General features: G+C 39.7%; 1 protein-coding gene across 1 annotated transcript; it reads left to right on the top strand.

Moving 5' to 3' along the window:
• Nucleotides 1-4,177: 4,177 nt before the first annotated feature.
• LOC311292406 (uncharacterized protein) lies at nt 4,178-13,001 on the top strand (the record flags this gene model as incomplete). The annotated part of the gene is made up of 3 exons (XM_084412074.1): nt 4,178-4,284; nt 4,802-4,905; nt 11,710-13,001. 3 exons carry the CDS (start codon nt 4,178-4,180, stop codon nt 12,870-12,872), a joined length of 1,374 nt encoding a protein of 457 aa, XP_084268200.1. The 3' UTR covers nt 12,873-13,001.
• Between the last annotated feature and the right edge of the window lie 12,786 nt (nt 13,002-25,787).

Here is a 25,787-nt window from a genome sequence, read left to right as displayed (position 1 = left end):
CAAACTACTTGGGATCTCTGCATTAAAGACAACATATTCTGTCTATGTTCCAAACTTGTTTCATGATCCCCGATCCTCTCAGAGTGTTTCCAATCGCTAAATCTGCTGATGAAGGTATGTTGTCGGCTTTGGGGTGACAGGAGTTTGCAGGCATGGCAATAAACAGAGCCAGTAGATGGTGAATAAAGCAGCCATTCTCTTGGTACAACTTTGTTGTTTTGAAGACGGCAATTCAGTAGGTCATTTGTGAGGGAGCGGGTTTGAAACCCAAGCCCAGACTCCCTCACTGATGCTTGGTACCTGGTAGCCCGGTTATGGAAGGCAGCGGGCCCTCTTTGGATCGCTTCCTCCCTCAGCGTCTCTGTCAGGGGTCCCCATAGTGCCGGATCTGATGGGAGCGTGAAGGTGCTGCCAGTGCTGGAGCTGCTGGCTGTCTCAGCTCCTTCAGATGGACTTGTGTGTTCGTTGTGATGATGTGGAGGCTGTTCATGCTCGTGGTCCTCTTGCTCTTGGCTGCTGTTCCATGTCTCACTGCTAGCTTCCACACTGGTGGTAGTAGCCTGACTGCTAGCACTAACATTAACCTTAGCTGTTTCTATGGCCACAGGTGAAGGAGGGATTTCAGCATTATCATTGCCTATTCACAGAGAGCACTGATTTTAAGTAAAAAATGTGGCTATTTTTGGAATATGTTTCAAATTGTCGACTAATTTCAATTCCTTTTCTCTTTTTAATTTTCTTTTAGCGCTCCCGCTTAACTGCTTCTCCATCTTCCAACCGTTTTCAAATTTCAGCGCGTCAAGTCACGTGAGTCGACGTGACAGCTCGCCCTCGCTCGCTGCGCAGGAAGCTACACACTGTTTTTGAAGTGATTTATTTGACATAATATTTTGATCGAACGGGTTGCAAAAATCTGCATACAAATAGGAAAGTGAGGACTGCGTTTATAACGATGTATTTTATCTGTTTTAAAGTTTATTTACCCCTTCACTATTTTTCTGTGACTGTCTTTGGGACAGCTAGTTCACAAAAAAAAGGAAATTCAGTAATTATTTACTCACCTTGATGTTGTTTTAAAGCCTTATTACCTTATTTTTTCGGAACACCATAATAGCCTACATTTAAAAAATAAATAAATCCTTGCTGCGCTTTCATGCAGTAAAAAAAAAAGCATTCAAATGTCATAAAATAATCCCATGCAAATCGTGCAATATTTGTTCTGAATGTATACTGGGTTTGACGAGAAACAAACCGAAATTTTTTATTATTAAGTGTATTATTGCTACATGCACGCGAGCGCGCATCATTCGTGCCAGTGTGCCTAGGAAAAGTTAGACTATGTTTTATTTGAATTTTTTTAGGATTTCAGCTTTAATACATTTTAATTACACAAGGCTACAGTATAAACCTCAGAACAAGAGTATGTGTATATCTCTGTTGTCCTCAGGCCATCAGAATGCGTGAACGTTAGAGCAAATAATATGCCTATATACCCAAGTCAATGTATTATTCTTTTCTTTTTGTATTTGTATTTAAATATATTTAATTTACAACTAATGTATTAATTTAAATCTTGATGCCTTTTATTTATAATAAATTTTTTAGCACTTGGGTATATCAAGGTTGCTTAAAGTAACCTATGCACTGTCAGGTTCTGCAACAGAGAGGACACAGAAGCGAGGAATTCAAATCAACAATGCATTTATTGAAAATCAACTTTTAAACAGTCGGGCAGCCGAGTCCTGAGCCACCAACAGGGCTGAGGCTAAAGGCTGATTTATACTGCTGCATCGTACCTACGCCGGAGCCTCTACGCTGTAGGCAACGCGTTGGTTTTCATCTATACTTCTGCATCGTTGTCCGCGTTGACGCGCAATTACACTTGCAGAGGGAGCATGTGAAAAAGGAAAATAAAAACATAGCAGGAGAGAGACCCGAGTCCTGTCAAACAACTAAGTTATGTCACGAAGAGAAATTGCAATGTCTGAGCCCTGTATTGGCAACCTGCCACACATGTGGCTTCTATGTATAGCCTACATTTAAGAAAACCCCTTGCTCACAAATATATCACAAGCAAAAAATATTGCATGACCATGCCACGGGGGGCCAGACTAAAAACCCATAGCTTACCTTGTATGGCTGATGTTTGTTTTAAACAAGTCAGTCGTCTGGGTTTTGAATTGAATATGTTCACATCGTCATAAACTTAGCCTATCTGTTCGTTTTCTTTTCAAACAACAAAAGTGTCAAGTTGTTACGGCGTCCCGTCATCTTTGTCAAGACGTTTTTCTTTATTAAATGCATCATAGATAGCGGTTAAGCCATTTTTGTAATAACATAAAAAGGGCGCTGCTAGTTAAAATCCGAATATTTGCGCGAAGAAGAAAATTACTAGCCTACTGGGCGCTGGCGTGACGTAACTGAAGAGACGAATTAGCATGTTCTTATTAATATTATTAGGATAGAGTTTTAATGCATGAAAAAAACAAATCACATTTACAATAGGCTAATTATTGAAAAATTGTTTACCGTTGGAAAATTGTATTATCAAAAACATTTTTATTTACCTGGATCTGACTGAGCTCCGCGCCTGTCAGGGCCCCTTAGATGTCATGTGCCCCTGGGCAAGTGACCAGTTGCCCTAATGGTTAATCCGAGTGTTCACTTATCAATAAAATTTATTGCTGAATACTATCAGTAAACTAAGCCTTTTTTACCATAGTAGAAAAAAAAATACTATGGAAGTCAATGAGTCGCGTCAACTGTCAGATTACCAGCATTCTTCAAAATATCTTATTTTGTGTACAACAGAAGAAAGAAAGTCATACAGGTTTGGAACAACATGAGGGTGAGAGTGAACAATGACATTTTTCATTTTTGGGTGAAATATTCCTTTAAGAAGGCACCTTAAAGCCTTTAAAGGTGAACTAAGTAACTTTTTTACCTTAACTGAACAGCTTCGGAGTCATTGGAATGGTTATATTACTTATTTCGGGTTGAATGGTGGTCGTTTCGCACCCCCCTGGTGCCCGTGAGCAGAAAATCCGCACTTGCAACTTTGAGCCGGCGCATAAGGAAGTATCGCGTGATATCAGGTCTCGCGATGTAAACAATTGCTTACGACCAATTTACGGCCAAAAGAAATCTGCTAAAATGCCGTCATTATTGCGCTCCCTCACGCTGTTCGAACCCGAATGAAGAAGACGTTTTAAAGAATGTCCCATCTGCTTTGATGTCGTTGATCTACTAGCCTCTGGTGTCTGAGAATCGCCAACGAGTTTTTACAACAGTGTTGTCAAATATCTTTTCCGAAGCTGTGGGGGGAGCTCTAGAGAGAAACCTGCGAGCAAAAAGCGAGAATACAGCGAAGAAATCCCGAAACTACTGAGACCCGCTTTAATTGAGAATTTTTTTTAATAAATTTGTACAAGATGGTCTATTAAATCATTATTCATTTCACACACAACTTGTTTTTAGTCAAGCTGTTTAGATGCATTAAGATATTGAAAACTCTTTTTTTGCATTAAAATCACTGCACGACACTAAATGGTTTTTTATATGTTTAAAGAGGCGATTCCTCTCATAATATGCACTCTAACACACACATCACTGTCAGAAGATGAAACTGAATTTGAATTTGGTCTGTGTCTGTGGCTATTCAGCTGTGAAATACTTGTTTTACAGCTGCTGTCTAGTTACAATATAAGATAAGGTTTAAGACAATTTAGGCTCTTACAATATATGGTTAAATGTTATATTTTGACAATTTAGTCCAAAAAAGTAATGAAAAATAACTTATTTTAACCAGAATTTTTTTTTTTTTTTTTTTTATTCTGACAATTATTATACTTGGAGTTTTTAAGATAAATCTTCATATCTCTTAACCCTCAATTTTTTTATTTTAATTTCTAAACATCTAAATTTTAAAATTAAGTCAAAATGTATATAAAAATCAAAAACATCAGTAACACACAGCAGAAGGAGTCTAGAAGGTAATAACTTCTAACTTGAAGTTCCAATCTTTATCCCAAATCAAACATATCTGAGGATCTCAAACAAGATTTCAGATTTTATCTTTCTTGTATCAATTCTAATCTATGAAGGTTAGATAGTCTAATATTAGTTTCCGCCAGTAGAGGCGCTCGTGCAACCGAAGCACTGAAACACACCCGAGTGTATGAGAAGAAGAAGAGAAGTGAGCGAGGGAAGGGATTCAAGGGAACATAAACATGAGAAGTGGGACACAGCCGTTCATTCTGCTCTAAATCTGGCGTGTTTCAGACGGTGAGTATATTCATTTGATCATTTATTAGGAGAAATCTAAATCCAAAAGATTAAACGAGTCAGTTTTAGTGAATCACTTAGAAATGAATAGACTGGTGCTGTAGATTACGTTACTCTTGAAACGTAAACTCGTTACTGACTGACTGGTTTTTACATAACGGGTGAATATTGTGTTTTCATTTTACGTAAAGAAACCTAGTAAACAGTTTTTAATGCATATAAATCATATCTAATGCAATATAAAAATCAGCTAGAAGGAGGTGTTTGTGTTTTAACAATGTTTAGCTCATGAGTTATTGATCAGGGAAGTTGGAAACTGTGAATATGTTGCCTTTACCGAACTTCTAAACTGTTGTTTGAACAAAACACTTTAAGCTGGATAAAAGAGAGTGATTGTAAGTGTGATGATCATCTGCTAAATGAGCAACAGCGACCACAATTCACACCTTCAGTCAGTGAAGCTCCCACAGCCGTTCATGAGAGTTTAATTGCTGGGAATACTCCCATCTTCCCACAGGAGAAGCAGCATCAGGAGGAATTACTCCAGGAGAACTACTGTAGAAATGGAGTTTGAGGAAGAACCCTGCAGAGTAAAAGATGAAGAAACAGAGAAACAAATTGGTTGGTGCTTTCCTTCATTCTCTTTAATGACTGAAGAGGAACATTTAGATGAAAACTGACAGAACAATCTAAAACTAGATACTTGGGCTGCCCCCAACTAAAGGTTTTTCTAGTCAACTAGTAGTTGTTCATTTAAGCCATTAGTTGACTAATCGCATTTTTATTTTCATTTAATAACTTAAAAATACCAGGGTGAAATATTGGGGGAGAGTGGGGCAAGATGAGCCATTTTTTTACTTGTATGGTCCTCAAGATAATCGCCAGAAGTGCAATGAAAGTATCTAAAGTAATTTCATGATGTTTCCTATCATTTTAAATTATCAGAATACATATCTGACAAAGGGTTCTTAAAATATAGCTTCTTGTAAAAAAAAAAGTTCCTGTGGCTCAATTTACCCCAGGTTAGGGGTAAGTTGATCCGAGTCAGTGGGTAAGTTGCACCATAAGGGTGTAAACTGGCCATCTATCTGAATCTAAATAAATTTTAAAGATAATTTTACTCTTATAAAAACTAATTTAATAATCAAAATTTCCATGTACAAATAGTTGTAATTCTTTTCTTAAAGCTAACTTAAACAACATAGAACCAACCAAATTAAGTTTACATTTCAATATCTTTAATTGTTTGCATTTCTTAAACAATATGTTAAACACAAAAGTTGTAACCTTCCCAAAAAAAGACTAAACAGAGTTTGTTGACTAAAATTAAAGGGCACCTATTATGCAAAATTCACTTTTACATGGTGTTTGAACATAAATGTGTGTTGGCAGTGTGTGTACACAACCACCCTATAATGATAAAAATCCACCCAGTGCTTTTTTTATAATCCCCATAAATCATAAGCAGTGTCTCAGAACAAGCTGTTCTCAGATTCGGCGCAATGTGACGTAACTTTGCACAGGCCCCTCCCACGACTGTTGATTGACACTACAGTTTGAGCATAGACCCACCCTGAGTGAGCTGGACACAGTCCGCCAGTGTTTCGACGCTTGAGCAGCTGTAGACAAGAATGTCTCCTAAGTGATTGAGGTGTTTTGTTGTTGGATGTAAGAATGAACATAGCAGTCTTCATTTACTCTCGTTGTTACTCGAGGATGGATCTGTACTGTTTGTGATCCAGGTTACGGTCTTCAGAGCGACAGGTCTAACGTAACTGACCACGGCAGAAATGAAAGTGAGAGCGCGCACTTTATGACAGCTCATGGAGTCGTTTTACGGATATAAGGTTTACCAGTTTATTAAGCACCCACTGAAAAGGTGTGTTATTTTGTGTATATAAAGACTTTAATGCGCACTTCTTATACTGTGTTTATTCAGCTCTTACTGTGATTCTCTGGAGTAAAACTAACGCTTCATCTTTTGTGTGATGTACAATAAACTTCATTGAACTCATCAGTGTATTTTGGTCATCATTCGGACAGGGTCTGCTACAGCAGGCTTGTATTAATAGTGGATAAAAGCAGATGACAAATCAGTTATAACCATAGGGCTGTCCCCGACTATGGATTTTCATAGTCGAATCAGAATCGTCATGTCTTGCCTATAGTCGACTAATAGTCGAATCATGTGTATGGGGGCGGGGCTTTAACGTTTCAAAGCCGCGATGTACAGAAAATCACACAAAGATATAGAAGAAAATGTATAAAAACATTTTGGATCAATAAAACTAAGAAATAACATAACTCCAGAAAAGCCACACTGCAGACAGGATTTGCATTTCACATGCAAATCAAATTAAATCGGCTAAATTACCTGTGCGAGCAGGCCAGCCTACAGCACAACATAGATGCACCGAAAAAATAAACAATTAATTTACTAAAATTAACTTAGAACAGAATAGGCCTATACCTTTCTAATAAATAAAAAAATACTAAACGAAATAAATTAGAATCAAGTCACAAGATGAGGAGCAAATATGTGCAAAATGCCTAAAGTGCAGGGGAACATATATTCAAAACACAAGCCACAAATAGTTAGATTAGATAACCCTGACAGATTAATAAATAAAATAAAAATAAATAAATAATTAAAATAACGATAGTAGCCAGAATTTTCAACTTTGTCTTTTTAACTGCAGAAACAACAATAAATGCTAAACTGGAGGCAGTCTTTTAGCTAAAAATGTTCACAGCATCCAAAAATCAAATGAGACCGGGCTGAAAAGTTTTGAAGTCACTTGTACCCTACCTGATCGAGAGAACAAATCCAGTCTTTCACTCTGACTGTGTCCGTTGGAGTCTTTTCAAATTGTGCGCGCGGATAAAATACATTCTAACGTGAAACCCAGTCTATGCGTGAAACGTGTTAACGTTGGCCGGCAGAAGTGCGATAATGGTTTTCCTGATGCTAAATCCAGCCTTGGAGAATAATATCCTTTCTGATGGTGTACATCCACACTTTAGATTTTCTTATCCCAGACATTGTTAAAGATTTAAATCCTTGCCGCGAAGACGCTCCTCTGTCGGTCACGGATCGAAAGTGAAACTTAAATCTGTCACGGGGTGTTTGGATTTATTCACGCACGTTAAATTTTTTTTATTAAAAGCTTCTTTCTTTGCACATTTTTATATACAGCATTATCATAATAGGCTGAATATTAACGTATTTATATAAAAGCTAGTTATATGTGAAATTGAGCGCCCTCATATAGCCAAAGGGGCATGATCCTCGTTTCATAACACCTCTGCGAAGATTCGACCATGAGATCGGTAGTCGAATCAGGCTCCTCCTATCGAAGCATCGAATCTTCGACTATTCGGGGTCACCCCTAAATTAAACTAAACTATACCTGTTAGTATACCTCTGACTCTGTAGGCATTATTGTCCAACTCCAAGTCGAAATGAACACCGCAACTGAGAGTTTCTGTTCTGATATTATCAGATGAGATTGTCCTGGTTCTGGACGGGAGCTCGTGAGGCTCCGCCCCCTGTGCCGGCAGCAGCAGCTCATTTGCATTTAAAGGGCACACACTAAAACAGCGTGTTTTTCTGAGCCCCACAAAATGACAATTTAAACATGCTGTAAAAAATTATCTGTTGGGTATTTTGAGCTAAAACTTCACATACACACTCTGGGGACATCAGAGCCTTATTTTACATCTTGTGAAAAGAGTCATAATAGGTGCCCTTTAAATAAAAACGGAATTAGAATGAATGAATGAATGAATGTCACTGAAACGAATAAACTTTGTAGGCAAAATGTGCTTGGCATGGTAATTTTTCTGCAATGTTGAACATGTTAGGCCATTAGGGACTACAGGTGGAAAGATATATATATATATATATATATATATATATATATATATATATATATATATATATATATATATATATATATATATATATATATATATATGATTGAGCATCTTCTAGTTTTTATCAGAGAAGGATTTGGTGTAGCCTACTTCTGCATTGTTCCTATCAAATAAACTTAAACAAATAAAATAAAAATAAACCAGTTGCATAATATCACATTGAAATGAGAGAGATTTGCAATACATCTGTTATGTTACAGATGCTGTTATGTCCCATGTATGGAGGACCAAACCTGCAGAAATAAAAAAATAATAAATAAATGTGATGATAGGAAAATATATAAAGGAATAAACAACTTGATAAAATAAATATGATTCATTTTTAATTTCTGCAGGTTTGGTCCTTCATACCCATGTGTTTCTCCTTTTCACAGTCAGAAATAATGGGTGGTTCCAAAATATGTGGTCACATGACAATAAAAGTGTACGGTTGCCAAGATAAAGGGACTGGCCCATCTTACCCCACTCTCCCCCTATGCCTCGCGCTCAAACGCACGTACAAAGCTTGCCGCAAAGCACTGGCAAAAATAATGATTATGATTGTGTCGGAAAAAATTGAAAGGAGACATTTTAATTGTAAACTAGAATGAAGTTGACGATGCTGACTCGTCATCTCTGCAGTAGCATATAGTGAACGATATGGGCGATATGGTGAATATATATATTTTTTCCCCATATCAGTCGGAATTGATTTTTATCATGATATTCATTTACCATTAATGGGGAATGACGCGCAGAGATGTAACGCGGCTGTTTGCGATCTTGCTGTGCTTATTCCATTCATTCGTGTATCATATCATAAAGGTTCAAATTAGTGCTGTAGCGGTGCGTCAATGACGTCGACGCGTCGTATTCCGTCATATTTTTTGCGTCGACGCTTCTTTATTTTATTTTATTTTATTTTTTTTTGCACCATTCCCGGAGGTACAGCTCGCCACACACACACCGCCCGCCGTGTTATTGTGCCATGTTTTCTCCCTTTCTTTCCAAACCGCGACAAACGCCAGTCTCCTTTCTCTGCAGAATGCCATAAATCCGCTCAACCAATCACAGCGCACCATTCCACGCATTGTAAACAGTAACGGTGGCGCTCTGACAACCGGCATCCTAGTTTTCCTTATCTACTTTGCACTTTTTGATCAACAAACAAACAAAAAAAATAATACATTTGACGGCATTGATGAACCTGTGGTGGATTCTGCCGTAGGGAAGAAACGTAAGCCATCGAAATCTAATCATTTACGTGAGGAGATTAAGAAGATGAGGCACGCAGGAGGAAGAGAAATGCCGACTGTTCTTGTTCTCACACGACAGCGTCAAACTTCTGTCGAATGCTGACACGTTAACCCCAGGGGATCTTTTAAAAAACTTTAAATTCTTGTACTCAGTCAACGAAAACCGAGCAGGACCAAAGCCATTTTACAGCTGATCGCCGTCAAAAAAGAAGGTCGCCGTCGTTCAGAAGGTATTTCTTAGCGATGGCTGATTGAATGTAGCCTATGTTTAGTCCAGATTAGTATTGACTGAGTTCAGAGGCTGTCATATGTGGATCAACTTACTTTGTTGTGTATTTTCAACAGTTTCAATGTGAAAAATAACTTTTATATTGATTCAATGGATTAATTGCATTAAAAAAAAAAGGATTTATCACATTTATACTATATTATTCAGAAGTAAACATTGTAGCTGGCAGTGTGTTTATGTCAGAATGTTTATTTTTAAACCACAACCTTCTAAGTGCTTCTTTTACCGATATATTTAACATATCTTTTGCATTTCTCATCCAAACAACGTCAAACTTGGCACTGCACTTACTCGTGCCCAGATAGCTGTCGAGTTTGAAATCCATCGGAGTAACGGTTCAACAGAGATATGCGAATAACAGACAGGATAAATAATTCCAATTAGTCGTTAGATTAGTCGACTAATCGATAAAATAATCGCCCGACTAATCGTTTAATTAATAATCGTTTACCCCAGCCCTAGTTCAAATAATCTAAGTATACAGTACATATTAAATAGAGCATGTGTATGATGCAGGGCTGCTAACTCTCCACTTTCAGCACGAGACTCACGCAATTGACACTAATTACTACTAATTAGTCCATAAACACGACTGAACAAAAAGTATGTTGAAAGATAAAGTACAACTTACCGAAATGTATATCCCTCATACATAATATCGATCAATCAGTGTTTTTCAACCGCGGAAAGAGGTCGGTAAAACAGCTGGAGAACAATATGTCACATAATGTTACATTTACCTCAGGAAAGCCATTTAATGATCATGATTGATCATGAGGAAGGTGAGGGATCAGCCCAGAACTACACAGCAGAACCTGGTCAATGACCTGAAGAGAGCTGGGACCACAGTCTCAAAGAAAACCATTAGTAACACACTACGCCATCATAGATTAAAATCCTGCAGCGCACGCAAGGTCCCCCTGCTCAAGCCAGCGCATGTCCAGGCCTGTCTGAAGTTTGCCAATGACCATCTGGATGATCCAGAGAAGGAATTGGAGAAGGTCATGTGGTCTGATGAGACAAAAATAGAGCTTTTTGGTCTAAACTCCACTCGCCGTGTTTGGAGGAAGAAGAAGGATGAGTACAACCCCAAGAACACCATCCCAACCGTGAAGCATGGAGGTGGAAACATCATTCTTTGGGGATGCTTTTCTGCAAAGGGGACAGGACGACTCCACCGTATTGAGGGGAGGATGGATGGGGCCATGTATCGCGAGATCTTGGCCAACAACCTCCTTCCCTCAGTAAGAGCATTGAAGATGGGTCGTGGCTGGGTCTTCCAGCATGACAACGACCCGAAACACACAGCCAGGGCAACTAAGGAGTGGCTCCGTAAGAAGCATCTCAAGGTCCTGGAGTGGCCTAGCCAGTCTCCAGACCTGAACCCAATAGAATATCTTTGGAGGGAGCTGAAAGTCCGTATTTGAGGAGTGGGCCAAAATCCCTGCTGCAGTGTGTGCAAACCTGGTCAAGAACTACAGGAAACGTATGATCTCTGTTATTGCAAACAATGGTTTTCTGTACCTAATATTAAGTTCTGCTTTTCTGATGTATCAAATACTTATGTCATGCAATAAAATGCAAATGAATTACTTAAAAATCATACAATGTGATTTTCTGGATTTTTGTTTTAGATTCCGTCTCACAGTTGAAGAGTACTACCTATGATAAAAATTACAGACTTCTAAATGCTTGTGTAAGTGGGAAAACCTGCAAAATCGGCAGTGTATCAAATACTTGTTCTCCCCACTGTAGGCAATTTAAGGCACATTATTATGATTTATGGCTTATTAATATAAACATGTTGACTAATGGCTTAAATGAACTACTAGTCGACTACAACAATCTTTAGTCGAGGGCAGCCCAACTCAAGTAGTAAACTAGATTTGTGCTAAATTAATAATTAACTTTATTTCTTTGTTTCTCATTTGTCCTTTTTGTAATTGAATTTAATGTATATTTTAGACCTTATGGAAGTGAATGAAGACAAACAGCATCATTCAACAAATGAAGATGGAAAACTGACATATAAAAACGAAGATAAACAACATCCATTTGAAAAACCTCATCATTTCAAAAATGAAGATGGAAATGCAGTCATTTCAAAGACTGAAGAGAATTTCACACAGAAAAAATCTGGAAAATCTGGTGTTAAAGGATTTTTCACCTGCTCAGAGTGTGGATTGTTTTATGTGCATGAATCAGACCTTAAGAAACACATGAGAATTCACACTGGAAAAAATCTGGTCACATGCATTCACTGTGGAAAGAGTTTCACATATAAATCAGAGCTTAAGAGACACATGAGAATTCACACGGGAGAGAATCCAGTCTCTTGTTCTGAGTGTGGAAAGAGTTTCATACATAAAGGACACCTAAATGTGCACATGAGAGTTCACACTGGAGAGAGGCCGTATACATGCTCTCAGTGTGGAAAGAGTTTCAGTCGCAAAGAGGACTTAAATGTGCACATGAGAGTTCACACTGGAGAAAAACCATTCACATGCACACAGTGTGGAAAGAGTTACACATCCAAAAACGTTCTCACCACTCATCTGCGCCGTCACTCTGATGTGAGATCATTCAGCTGTGATCAGTGTGACAAAACATTTGTTTTGGCATCAGGCTTAAAAACGCACCTTAAAACTCATACTGGTGTAAAGCCTCACTTTTGTTCTTTATGTGGAAAGAGTTTTACACGACTGCACAATTTAAAAGAGCATGAGCGTATTCATACTGGTGCAAGACCTCATGTTTGCTCCGACTGTGGGAAGACCTATACTTCATTCGGTTCCTTAAAAGTACACCTGAGAGTTCATACTGGAGAGAAACCGTACAAGTGCTCACACTGTGGAAAGAGTTTTGCTCGGTCAGAATCCTTGAAAATTCATGGGAGAGTTCATACTGGAGAGAAGCCACACCAGTGCTCTTCATGTGGAAGGAGTTTCACTCGGTCAGAATCCTTGAAAATTCATGAGAGAGTTGTTCATACTGGAGAGAAACCATACCAGTGCTCTTTATGTGGGAGGAGGTTCAGCAGATTATTTAGTCTACAGACTCATAAGAAAAAACGTTGCCCAAAGATGTCTGAGCAAATGTTAATATTCAGATCCATCACTCGCAAATAATAAATTTTCAAGTAAATAATTTAACATTCCGATTGATCATTAATGTTGGATAATTTGTTAAAATTAGTAGTGAAGTTTTATTGTTTGACAAGGGGAACCGATGGGGAAGGTTAAAATAGTTTAGAAATAGATGCCATATATTTGTGTTGACATAAACCGATGTGTGAAGGGATGTTTTGGTTCTTTGTGGAGTTCAATTATTTTCATTAATTGTGCATATGAGGCATTTGTGTAAAAGTGGCAACAATAGTCTTAAATTATAATCCATATTTTAAACAACTTGTTTTAGCTGTTCAGACGGGATGCATTAAGATATTGAAGACTTTTTTGCATTGAAATCACTCTGCACAATGTGAAAATATGAGAAATAAATATACAGTGTGTGTATATATATATATATATATATATATATATATATATATATATATATATATATATATATATATTATATACACACACATTCATACATACATACATACATACATACATACAGAGACACACACACAGTATTAAGAAATGCAACTTGAATCTCTGTTACGCAAGGAGAAAGCTATACATCTGTTCAGAGATGCTGCACAGTTCTTTGGGCCCAAGCTCATCTGAGCTGGTCTAAAAGACAGTGGAAATGTGTGCTGTGGTCAGATGAATCCCTGTTTCAGCTTGTTTTGAGAAAAAAAAAAAAAAAACGGACATTGAGTTCTCAGTGCCAAAGATGAAAGGGACCATCCAGACTTTCATCAGCGACAGGTGTAAAAGCAAACACCTGTCATAATATGGGGGTGCATCAGTGCAGAAACGGCATTGGTGACTTGCATTTGTGTGAAGATACCATTGATATACAGGCTTATATTTGGATTGTACAGAGACATAAACTGGCATCAAGATGACATCTTTCCTGGGAAGCAAGACAATGCCAGGCCTTATTCTGCACGTGCTACAACAGAGTGGTTTCGTAGACACGCTACACCGTAGAGTGGATGTGCCTGACTACCTGCCTGCCAGATCTGTCTCCTATTGAAAATGTATGGCCCATCATAAAAAGGAGAATCATGCAACGACGACGACCACGGACTGTTGAGCAGATGTCTTATGTCAAGTGAGATCGGGTAAAAATTCCACTTGCAAAACAGCAACAATTAGTATCCCTCTATTCCAAAGTGATTAAAAAGTGTAATTAAAAGGAGAGGTGATGTGACATACCTGTGTCCCATTTTTTTTTGGAGTGTGTTGCAGATTATTGCATTTTATAAAATGTCTCAATATATCTGGAAATTGGGTTTTTATAATGAGTGAGTACATTATGAATCCATCTTCCAAACCATGTTTTTGTCTTATTCTGAATCACTGCGGTACACCTATCAGGGATGCAAACTTGTCACCTTTTTTGCAACAATACCATTGGCTTTTGAAGATGGGGGATGGGGGATGGGGGGAGGGGTATTCATTGTAAATTATATGATTACAGATCATAACCTAGACATGCTGTGTGTGACAGAAACCTGGCCTAAAACCAGACGATTACATTACTTTAAATGAGTCCACCCCCAAGATTACTGTTATAAACACAAGCCTCGTCTGAAAGGCAAAGGGGGAGGTGTTGCTGTAATTTATAGTATCCATGTAGATAATGAAAAAGACGCATTGGGTTTGGCATTTAGAGACGTAAACTCTTGGAGTTAGGCAACACGTGTCAGGACCCACTCATTGTAGTAATCATACTTTAGATCTAATATTGTCACATGGAATCAATGTTGATGCAGTTGAAATTCTGCAGCAGAGCGATGGCATCTCAGATCATTATCTAGTCTCATGTATACTCCATTTAGCCAAGGTTGCAAAGCCGACTCCTTTACAAATATAGTAGACCTATCACTTTTACCACTGAGGATAATCTTCCTGATCAGTTTAATCTCCTCAGCATACCAGATAGCTTAGAATAACTCAATGTTGCAAAAGAAACTATTGACTCTCTTTTCCGGCACTTTAGACACAGTTGCTCCTTTGCGCTTAAAAAAAGATTAAAGAAAATAGTCCAACCCCATGGTACAACGAGCACACTCGGGCCCTTAAGAGAGCAGCCCAAAAAATGGAGTGCAACTGGAAGAAAACAAAATAAGCTTTTCGCATTTCATGGAAAGAGAGCACAATTGCATACAGGAAGGTCTTAAAAACTGTTAGATCTGCTTATTTTTTGACCCTCTTAGAAGAAAGCAAACACAGGTTTTTATTTGATACAGTGGCTAAATTAACGAGAAATAAAGCTTCAACCCCAGACGTTTCCAAACAGCACAGCAGTAATGACTTTATAAACTTCTTTGCTTGAAAAATGTATAATATTAGAGAGAAAATTATAACCATGCAACTGTCTACTACAGCATCACATTAGACATTGTAGTGTCCCTGAGGAAAAATTCCATTCATTCATTGATATAGGAGAGGAAGAATTGTCTAAACTCGTTAAATCATATACATCAACAACATGTATGTTAGACCCTATACCGACTAAGCTACTGAAAGAGATGCTTCCAGAGGTCATAGATCCTCTTCTTAAAGGTGCAGTGTGTAGATTTTTGCAGCATCTAGAGGTTCGGTTGTGAATAGCAACCAACGACTCAGCCCACCGCTCACCCCTGCCTTTCGAAAAAAGCTACAATGGCCAAAACAGGACAAACATGTCATCGTCTAAAACAGCAGTGAGTAACCAGTCAATCAACAAGGTGTCTTTACAAAGATAAAATAATAAATTATATTTACTTAATTATTTAGTAAAACGATATATTGTTGCGAATATTATTGTTACTTGTTCATCATTGTGTCAGTGTTTTATTCGCTGACTTTAGCTATACAAGTTAGTACAAGGTAAGAATAGTGAAGCAGCTAAGTTAGCTAATTAGTAAATAGCTACGCTGTTCAAAGAGTTTAGTTTGACAGCGAGTTAGCATTAGCAGACGTTTATCTCCCTGTTTGCAAAGTCAGGAACAACCAGAGTACATACAGCAGGTAACAGGGAGAGGAAGAGGGCGGAGAGGCAGAGGTGTTGGAGGTGCAGTCAGGGCAAGGAGTGGTAGAGTAGCTACCCGGGAACATGGCACAAGAGAGGACGAGGAAAGAGTGGAAGCCATCCTAAGGGACCAGAGAGCTTCAACCAATGTTTGTAAAAAAAAAAATTAAGTTATTGTAACGTTATTATCAGGGATGTGATTCTTCCGGAATCCCGGTTATTTCATCCTAAAATCAAGACCCACGTGAATCATGCAGATCAGTAATAAAATAAAATAAAAAGCATTGCGTTTTGCAGCGGTGAGCATTATAACCAATCACACACGTTTCCGTTGAATTTATGAGTGTGATGGCCAACCAGAGGCGTTCAGATTAGTCATCGCTAAAATAAAGAGTTTGGTTCAGTACGTCCTTTCTCTGACTGAATTCTGACTGAAACTCGTGAATTCTCCCATCATAAACAACAAAGTGCAGATTCGATGTGTTACGTCCCCTTCTTGTCTAGGGGCAGCAGGGGAGTGGCATATATTATTAAAAAGGAAAGAAAGCATATGGACACCCAGCCTAACACAGGTTCCACAATGCATACGAGTGTAGGCCTGGCGTCAGATGCTCTGCAACGTCTGACTACCGCAGGGGTGACAATTCTGGGGAACTCTACTGGAGCAATAGATGCACGTATCCGGCCCATGGGGGCGGGAGTGGCATTGCAAGCCAACACTAAGAACGGGTCCCTCGCGATACTGGCCACTGGGGGCGAGTATACGGGAAGATACCGGCTCTACACGGAGGCTATAGAATCTAGCGAATGTGTTAGGTATCGCCGAGCCCGCAGCTCAACATATATCTGTCAGCGAGGCGCCTTGAGCCAGCGCCCAGGAGGAAGCAACACTTCTAGTCGAGTGTGCTCGCAACCTGAACGGGCAAGGCACGCCTTGGGCTTCGTAAGCCAAGGTTTTGGCATCCACTATCCAGTGTTTCATCCTCTGCCTGGAGACAACCTTTCTCTTCTGCTGGCCTCCGTAACAGATGAAGAGCTGATCTGAGGTCCTGAAGCTTTGCGTTCTGTCCACGTAAACCGCAGAGAGCGGATGGGACAGAGAAAAGCTAGGGCTGGGTCTGCCTCCTCCGAAGGCAGCGCTTGCAGGTTCACTACCTGGTCCCGAAGGGAGTGGTAGGAACTTTGGGCACATATCCAAGCCGGGGTCTCAGGACAACGTGAGAGATGACCAGCCCGAATTCTAGGCACGATTCGTCGACCGAAAATGCTTGCAGGTCCCCTACCCTCTTAATGGAAGCCAGAGCAGTCAGGAGCACTGTCTTTAGTGACAGGATCTTTAATAGCTGACTGCAATGGTTCAAGGGGAGGTCTCTGCAGTGCGCTGAGCACCAGAGACAGGTCCCAAGAGGGTATAGAGGGGAGGCGAGGCGGATTCAATCTCCTCGCTCCCCTCAGGAACCTGACGATCAGGTCGTGCTTTCCCAATGACTTACCTTCAACTGCATTGTGATGTGCGGCAACATACACTTTGAGAGTGGAGGGAGACAGCTTTCGCTCCAACCCATCTTGCAGGAAAGAAAGCACGACTTTGATAGGACATCTTCGGTGGGAAGAACACCTTTTCAACGAACTGGTTCCACTTCAGAGCATAGAGGCGCCTCGTTGAGGGGGCTCTAGCAGAAGAAGTGATGGTGTCTACCACCGCCTGGGGTAGGTCACCTAGAACCTCCGCATCCCGTCCTGGGACCAGACATGGAGTTTCCAGAGGTCTGGAAATCGTGCTTGCGATGTAGACCACCGTTTGAGGTGGCCCAGCGCAAGGCGTACTGAGAGCAACTCGAGGCAATTGATGTGGCAATTGAAAACAAGCAAACGTGTTTTGCTATACTTATGAGGACCATGACCCAATAGCATGTTGTGAGGACCCCCCTTTCTGCTGACACTAAGAGAATGAAAAAAAAATCCCACTAGAGGGGTGTAGCCAGAAAATCACATCAAATGTTTACACATATGATGTTCACACATCTGGTGAAGTTGGTGGGTGTTGTGAGGACCAGATGGTTGCTAGGCAGATTTAAGATCACCTTAACTGCTTTTGGGCAGTACTTTTGAAGTTATCATAGGTGCTGGTCCTATTAGACCAACAAACATATTTACTATATTTAAGTGAAGGTTATTAAACTCTTATGTCTGGTTATATTATTCCTTGTATATTTATGTACTTTATAGTTTTTCATTAACTTATGTCTTAAGCTGCAGGCAACACTACAGTAGTGTTGGAAGTACCTATCTACCAACAATTTCGATTTTAGTATGCAATGATCATCAGTGTATGACAAATGATTATTTAAAGTGATTATTTTTTTATTTGATAAATTCATAGCTAGACATATTCATAACTCCCACACATTTTAGCCCACGATAAGTATGGCTGACACAAAAAGTATTGTCCATGCATTTGTCACGTCTCGCCTCGATTACTGTAATGCTCTGTACCTGTTGTTAGTATTACACACTAGACTAGACCCTGACAACATGTACCTCTCAAACAGTTGAAGAAACAGGGCAGTTGTGTTAGAGAGTCAGACTTGTAACCCGAAGGTCGCAGGTTTGAGTCTCAGTATCAACAGGAAATTTAGGGAATGAATGACCAGCGCTCTCTTTCACTCTTATACCAAACCCCCAATCGCTGCCCAGGTAGTAATAATAGTAGTAATAAAGTAGTAACATGGGCAGTAGTATCAGTGGAGGCAATAGTAGTAATTTTAGCATTAGTAGCAGTAATAATGGTAGTAGCTTTTGCAAAAGAAGTAGGAACAGGTGTTACAATTGTGAAAATAGGGGTTCTAATTTAAGTGGCAATATTAAAGGAGTTACCCAGGAAACATGCTCCCTTAATTGGGGCCTCGAATGGGGCCATTGCGGGCAGCCCACTGTGGGCCCAGATACTGGCGTGAAATGCGGGGCCCCACACTATGGGGTCCAGGTGGGGCCCTAGTGGGACAGCCCAAAGTGTGGGCTGACTTTCTGTCCATCTCTGTCCCTGGCATTACGGAGCCACGTTTGTATAGAGGCTTCCACCTCACATGCAGTGGCTTGGCAGCTTTTTGTCACAGCATCTAAGTGAGAAAGGATCAAGTGAAATACAAATGTTAAAAACAAAATAAGGGATGTTCAAGTACTGTTACGCCCATGGGCATCGAAAAAAAAAAAAAGTGGGTGGGTCCTCCTCCAGAAAAAATGTTACTGGAGTAAATACCATTTCATGTAACTTTATTCTGGTGCCTTTTAATTAAACAAGTAAACTAAACTCCACTTATCGCCGGGCGGTTCTTTGCCTCCACGTCGTGCATTAAATGCACAGCTATCCGTGGATTATCCCACTAATCCCATGGTCATTTGCCAGCAATTACAACTTAAAGCTGTTATTGATGTTTGCGACGCAATATTTGACTGGAAGGGTACAACGGCGGTTACTTTCGTCAGTTGCGGCTCATTGAGAAATATAATGTAGCGATTCAGCGGAAATAGAGTTTAATTTATTAATTTTACTTAAAAAATAATAATTTTAATTCCTCAAGTGGAATGGATTTGACTGACGGCGCTCTGAAAAGCAAACAGACAAATGCGCTGAATTAGAGACGGTAAAAGTGAGTGGGTATAATATCATTGGTCTTAAAAAGTGGGTGGGTCTTGTCCCACCCATATACAATGCTGCCCTACAAAGGCAAAAGACCTTAAGTCGCTAGAGTGTGGAACTGAGAAAAATGACTTTAAAGATTTTTAGTTGTCCCGTCAAATTAATTATAGGTAGGACACTGGAAATCTGGCAAATAGATGTTTTAGTAATGGAAATTATATACATAAAAAAATCTTGAGCTCAAACTTGACTTTTGACCACTATTTTAAAGTTACTGTACTCTGCCTTTGTATTGTCAGCAAAAAGTGAGAAGTCATGCAAAGGCAAAAGGCAGTAACTTCCACATTATCAATATTTGTTTGCTGATCACCATTAACAAAATCATTATAGTAACACCTGTATAAAATCTAGTGATCATGGCATTTATTTTGTATGATTTACAATTATTTATAGCCATCTACTTATTGCTACCCTGGGCTTTGGTTGCATTCTGATGGCATTATTAATACATTTGACATGACAAAATACCTCCATAGATATATTAGTCCGGCATTGGCTCGACTGTGTTTAGGGCGGGGCTGAAGGCGTCGGCGAAGTTTTGGCACTCTGCCAGCCAGATGCATGAGTGTTTCAACCAGGTCCTGTACCCGAACTGAGTGAGGCGGGGCTTTAATTCTTGGTTGTATTCATCTGATACGGCAATGTGTAACGTTTTTCTGTCAACTCTGCATAATCCTTCGCGATCGATATCACACGTTTGTCGACGGCGGGTTCAGACCATACTAAGTTCTGACCGCAACTGTGCAGGACAAAGCTCTGAGGACATCAGAAGTTAGAGGGACTGATGGCAGCCGTACAAAGTACACAGGCTAAACCGTAATTTTAACATTAAAACAAAGGCAGATAAGCTTACAATCTGGTAGGTAGCATTATTTGATAGAACACCGGCACAGTAACTTCATATTGACGCGCGGCTAAACAAAGGCAGAGCACCGTAACTCCATTTCGACCGTTCCAAAACAAAGCCAAAGAGCGGTAACTGATGTTACGGTGTTCTGCCTTTGTTTCTCATGGGCTTTTGGAAGTTACTGTTAAGACAATTCATTATTTTCTCGAAAAAACAACGGAATTGATTCAAGATACTTATCCATATGATAAAGGAGGTCTTGAATGTGCCAAAAATATAAATAACTCATTTTCGACCAAAAACGAAGTTACAGTCTTTTGCCTTTGCACGGCAGAATGGTTCCGACGCCCATGGTTACGCCATTTCAACCTCAAAGTTTTCAACCTGCACTTTGATTGGGGAAACGTCTTCTGATTGTTCCACATTGCTATTTATAAATGCTCAACTGAGAGAATGACTGAATAGGACAATGAGAGAGCTGCGGTTTATTGGTATAGAAAATTAGACATGGATCAGCATTGAGATTACACAGTGAATGAGTAAATTAATTTGTTAATATTTTAATATTTATGTTTAAACAACATACAGTACAATTTGTAGTTGTAACAAAGGCCCTGGAGCTGAAAAGTATCCAGGATTATGCTAAATGTGCCATTCAGTGGACCTCTGCTGACAAACAAACAAGGATTACTGGGTACAGGAAACATTGAGATAGATCAAATATTGTTCATTTACTGTACATTTACACCTGACTACTGATTTTTCCTTCCCATTTTATTGTATTTTTATTCCTGTTATAAGGGCTTATCACATATAAACATGATACTGTATCTATAACTGCTTTGCAGACCAACATCTGCCCAAAGGCCATCTTCTGGCCAGAGCCCTTCCAGCACAGTTGCTGGGCAAGTGGGGTGGTCAGCATGCAGACCAGGATGCGTCTGGTGTTGGAGGTTGGGCTTGTACCCCCAACTGTTGCCAGATACTTTGCCTAAATTAAAGCATTAACACATCAGTGTATTCACAGGACAGCTATAACAAAACTGTAGTGAAAAAGTACAGAACTTTATTTATTTATTTAAATTAATTTATTTATTTAGCAGGCTCTTTTATCAAAAGCAACTTTCAAAGAGGTGTTAAACACCAAATATTTAATAAAACCAAGTGTACCAATGCACTGTAGCACGCCTCATCCTTCAGTTTGATTTCTACAATTTGAAGGTCCATCATGTTATTCAGAGGCAAATGGACACCCTCTGGCAGGTCTGCATCCAGAGAGCTCTGTTTGGTCAGCTTTAATAGCAATTGCTTGATAACAGCAACCTCTCCTTTCAGGTGTTCTAATTGCGTAATTAAATGACGTTCTGTTGCTGGAGAGATAGAGACAGACAGACAAGGAAACAGAGAAAATATGAAATCTTGAAAAAAGTAACAAAAACTCATTGTAGGGGAGAGGCGGGACGGTTGATACACTTTTCAGATAAACATCGTTTTCTAAGGTAAGGTTACAGATAGATTTTTTTTGTTTTTGTAATCAACAACTCAACAACACATATGTGTTCTCTTAGTATCACGTGTTATTCGTTACAAATATAGAACGATTTAAGTAAAAATTGACTTTGAAGAGTTGTTGTGCTTTGTTTCAATCGTCCCGCCTGTGCGGGACAGTTGAAACACAGGGGTGGGACGGATGAAACATAAAAGTTTAAACGGCAACTATACATCTAATGCTTGTTTTTTTTATAACAGTACCTAACAAGTAACTTATGTTCATATTATTACAAACATATTTTGTAATTTATTTTAATTTAAAGGTTCATATTAACCATTTTTGTTCTGTCACCCAGTAAACAATCGGCGATAAGCCTATGCGCATTTTGCGTGCTCTTTCTAATAGGCTATTTTGACGAAGACAGACAAATCTGTTTACAATTCATATTCTTACATTTCTTCTTTGAGTCATATTGAGTCTTTGCTAGTTGAATAGCCTGTTATTATGAAGAAAACGAGGTCACCCAGAAGACGAAAAATGAAAATTATTGAAAATTGGACAATTGATGATTATTAAAGTCAAGAGATGATAACATGGAACAATAGGCTATAGGCTTAATAAACAACTATGAACAGTAGCCAGGCCAAATAACAAATATATAATAAACAATAAATATATATATATATACAAATATATGAAGTTTTATGTAACAAAGTTCGGGAGGAGCATGTTCAGGTAATCATCCAATCAGCACAAGAAGAAGCCAGTATAAATAAAGCCTTCCCTTACCTCCTGTCTCATGACAAATTTCTCAGCATCCCGCCACCACCCCATCACCTCACATTCAGATGGGCCTGCTCATAGATACCTATGATCTATACATTCATAGGGGGGAGTACTCTGGGGTCGGGCCGAATTCCGAGCTCGGAGCCCTCCCCCCGGACAGCAAGCCAAATACGCATTATAATATTACATCAGATTTCATTAACATGTGAACTCGTGAAATAAAAAACTATATAAATTTACAGGATTAATTCATGTCACAATATTCACAAATGTAGTGCTCTGCACCATCGGTGCAGGCCTCATGGGACCAGTGGAGGCAGAACAGGCACTGCACCCACACTTCCCCAGGCATGGACGAATTAAAGGCCTCGCCACATACCAAACATTCCTCCTCGGAACCTGTGTCTGCGGTGGCAGAAACGGTGGCCGGAGCGACTGCAGCAAAAGCGGACTCAGGGATTTGACAGCGGCGCTTCTTCAGAGGTGTTGGGGTGGAGGTGGGGGCGACTGCAGCAGAGGTGGCGGCGGAGAAAAGCCGCTTCTTTTGGGGTTTGGAGGACTTCTTCACAAGACGCTGCTCCTCTTCCTTCATCAAAGCCGCCTTGACTGGTGTGTCTGTGAGTATCACAGTTGTCCTGGAACAGTAAATAGGACATTGGCAATAATTATTTTGACTTATATAGGCCTAATTGTTTGTGTCATGTTTTAATGTAGGCTAACGATTGTTAAACAACTTGGAAGTCAAACACTACACTTCACTTGCCTCCTTCTCCCTCCTCTCTTATTTTCCCTCCTAGGACCCGCTTTAGGAAAGGGACGGACTGCCTCTGGGCTGAATTCTTGGGCAGTATCTGCAAATGGAAGGATGACATTCTTTTAAAGAACTTGTTCATTTTAAATGTAACATTCATTCATGCATTTATTTATTTTTATCCATCCATTTAATGTACCTGGAGTCGCAGAGGGTTCCAGCACCTGGTCTGCATTGTGTGATGGGGGAGGAGGTGGGGGAGGAGGACGGTCTGTCACAAATGATGGGGCAAAGGTAGCCTCCTCAAAGACCTTGAGATTCAGGGGCCAGATCCCGGTGCAGGAAAACCCAGCTGCCAGGTTATTTGGTGTCGCTGCCAGGGGTAGTGTTGCTGCCACCAGGGAGGGGATATCATAAATCGTCATATGCTGGCCTGGATGGTTTTTCATCCAAAGGTCTGACGCTGTGCGAACGTAGTGTTTGAGCGGTCCAAACACACTAAGATCAAGAGGCTGAAGGCGGTAGGAACAGTGAGGTGGGAAGGAAACCATCACAATCCCGTGTGCCCTGCAGGAGTCTATTACTGCTACCGAAATGTGGGAGTGGTGGTTGTCCAGCAATAGAAGCAGCATAGACTCCTTGGACACACGGGTGTGTATGGCAAAATGCTGAAGATACAGCAAAAAATCTGCCTCCTGCATCCACCCGGATCCATTTGCCGACCCAATGGAGCCAGCCGGACCATCCCTGACAAAGTGGTCCTTGAATTTTTTTCTCGGGAATATGAAGAACGGGGGGACATGGTTGCCCTGCGCGTTACCTGCAAAGGCGATGGTGACCAATGTCCCCCTCTCCCCAGAAGTCATGGCTCCGACCTGCCTCTCCCCCTTGGCTGCTATGACTCTTCCCGGCACCTGCACAGTGGTAATGCCTGCAAAAACAAATGATCTGTTACATGAAATGTTAACTTTTAAATGAACTTAAGCACATGTTTATGACTAGTATTTATTTATTTATGGATGTATTTATTTATTTATTTATGGATTATTTTATTTATTTATTTATCTATCTATTTATTAATTAACATTTCATGAATATACCTGTCTCGTCCACGTTCCAGATATCCTTCGCTTCGAATTTGTGGCGATCCAGGACCTTCTGTAAATTTTGGAAGAAGGAGTTCACATTGCTCTTGTTAAAGCTCGTTGCCCGCTGAATGCTAGTGGCTTGGGGGCAGCGGATGGACAGGGAGGTGGCTCGCTGAAGAAATGCTGTTAGCCAGTCCTTCCCTGCCATCTCCTTGTTCTTCCAGGAGTCAGGGCATTTGCAGTTAAACCTTGCTGCAAGTTGGTATGCAAGCCTGCGTACCTGAACTCATGGAACATTTTTATAATGAAACAGAATTTTTTTAATAACTTATCTTGGTAATCACTGTTTGTGTGCTTTTTGTATTCATATTTAACTGTATATAGTTCTGTATTTATTATTTGTATTCATAAATAACTGTATATAGTTCTCTATTTATTTGTATTCATATTCAACTGTAGGCTATTCTGTATTTATTTGTATTCATATTTAGCTGTAGGCTATTCTGTATTTATTTGTATTCATATTTAGCTGTATATAGTTCTGTATTTATTTGTATTCATATTTAGCTGTATTTATTGGTGTTCATGTGTAAATGTAGGATGTTGTTTAGTTTTCTTCACACTGACCTCTTTAGGGCTCAAGCCAAAATAAATGGCAGCTGCTCTTTTTAGATAGGCCTGCAGCTTGCCCTCCTGTTCTGGGTTGAACACCCTATTATATGGGTTCAAGTAGCCTGGGAGCCTAACTTGCTGTAACGATTTCTCATCTCTCCTCTTTACGTACCGTGACAGGGTGACATGGTTGATGCCATGTTTTCCTGCTGCACACCTTATGCTGACCTCCCTAGAAACTATATCTAAATATGCCCTTTCATATACATCTGGCGCAACCTCTCCTCTCCTTGTTGTTTTTCTCCTTATTCTTGGCATTTTCTGTTGGTTCATATGGTTAAATAACTATTAAACATCGAAAACACATCGTATGTATTACAAATGTTTTCTTTATTTATTGTAAAACAAGTTTTTATTCAATGGTTAAACACATTGTGGCCACACATTAAAAGCAGTTTTCCTATGACCAGGTTTAACTGGCAGGAGGCACTGTCGGGACGGTTGAAACACTGTTTCAACCGTCCCGACAGCGCCTCCTACCAGTTAAACCTGGTTTGTCCTTAAACTAAAAAACTCTGATATTACACACTTAAGGGTGTGTTGAAGTACTAATACACCTTCCGTATTATCATAACAAT

The sequence above is a fragment of the Rutilus rutilus genome (genome assembly GCF_951802725.1).
Source record: "Rutilus rutilus genome assembly, chromosome: 6".
Classification (NCBI taxonomy): Eukaryota; Metazoa; Chordata; class Actinopteri; order Cypriniformes; family Leuciscidae; genus Rutilus; species Rutilus rutilus.
This window is presented reverse-complemented; position numbering and strand designations above follow the sequence as displayed.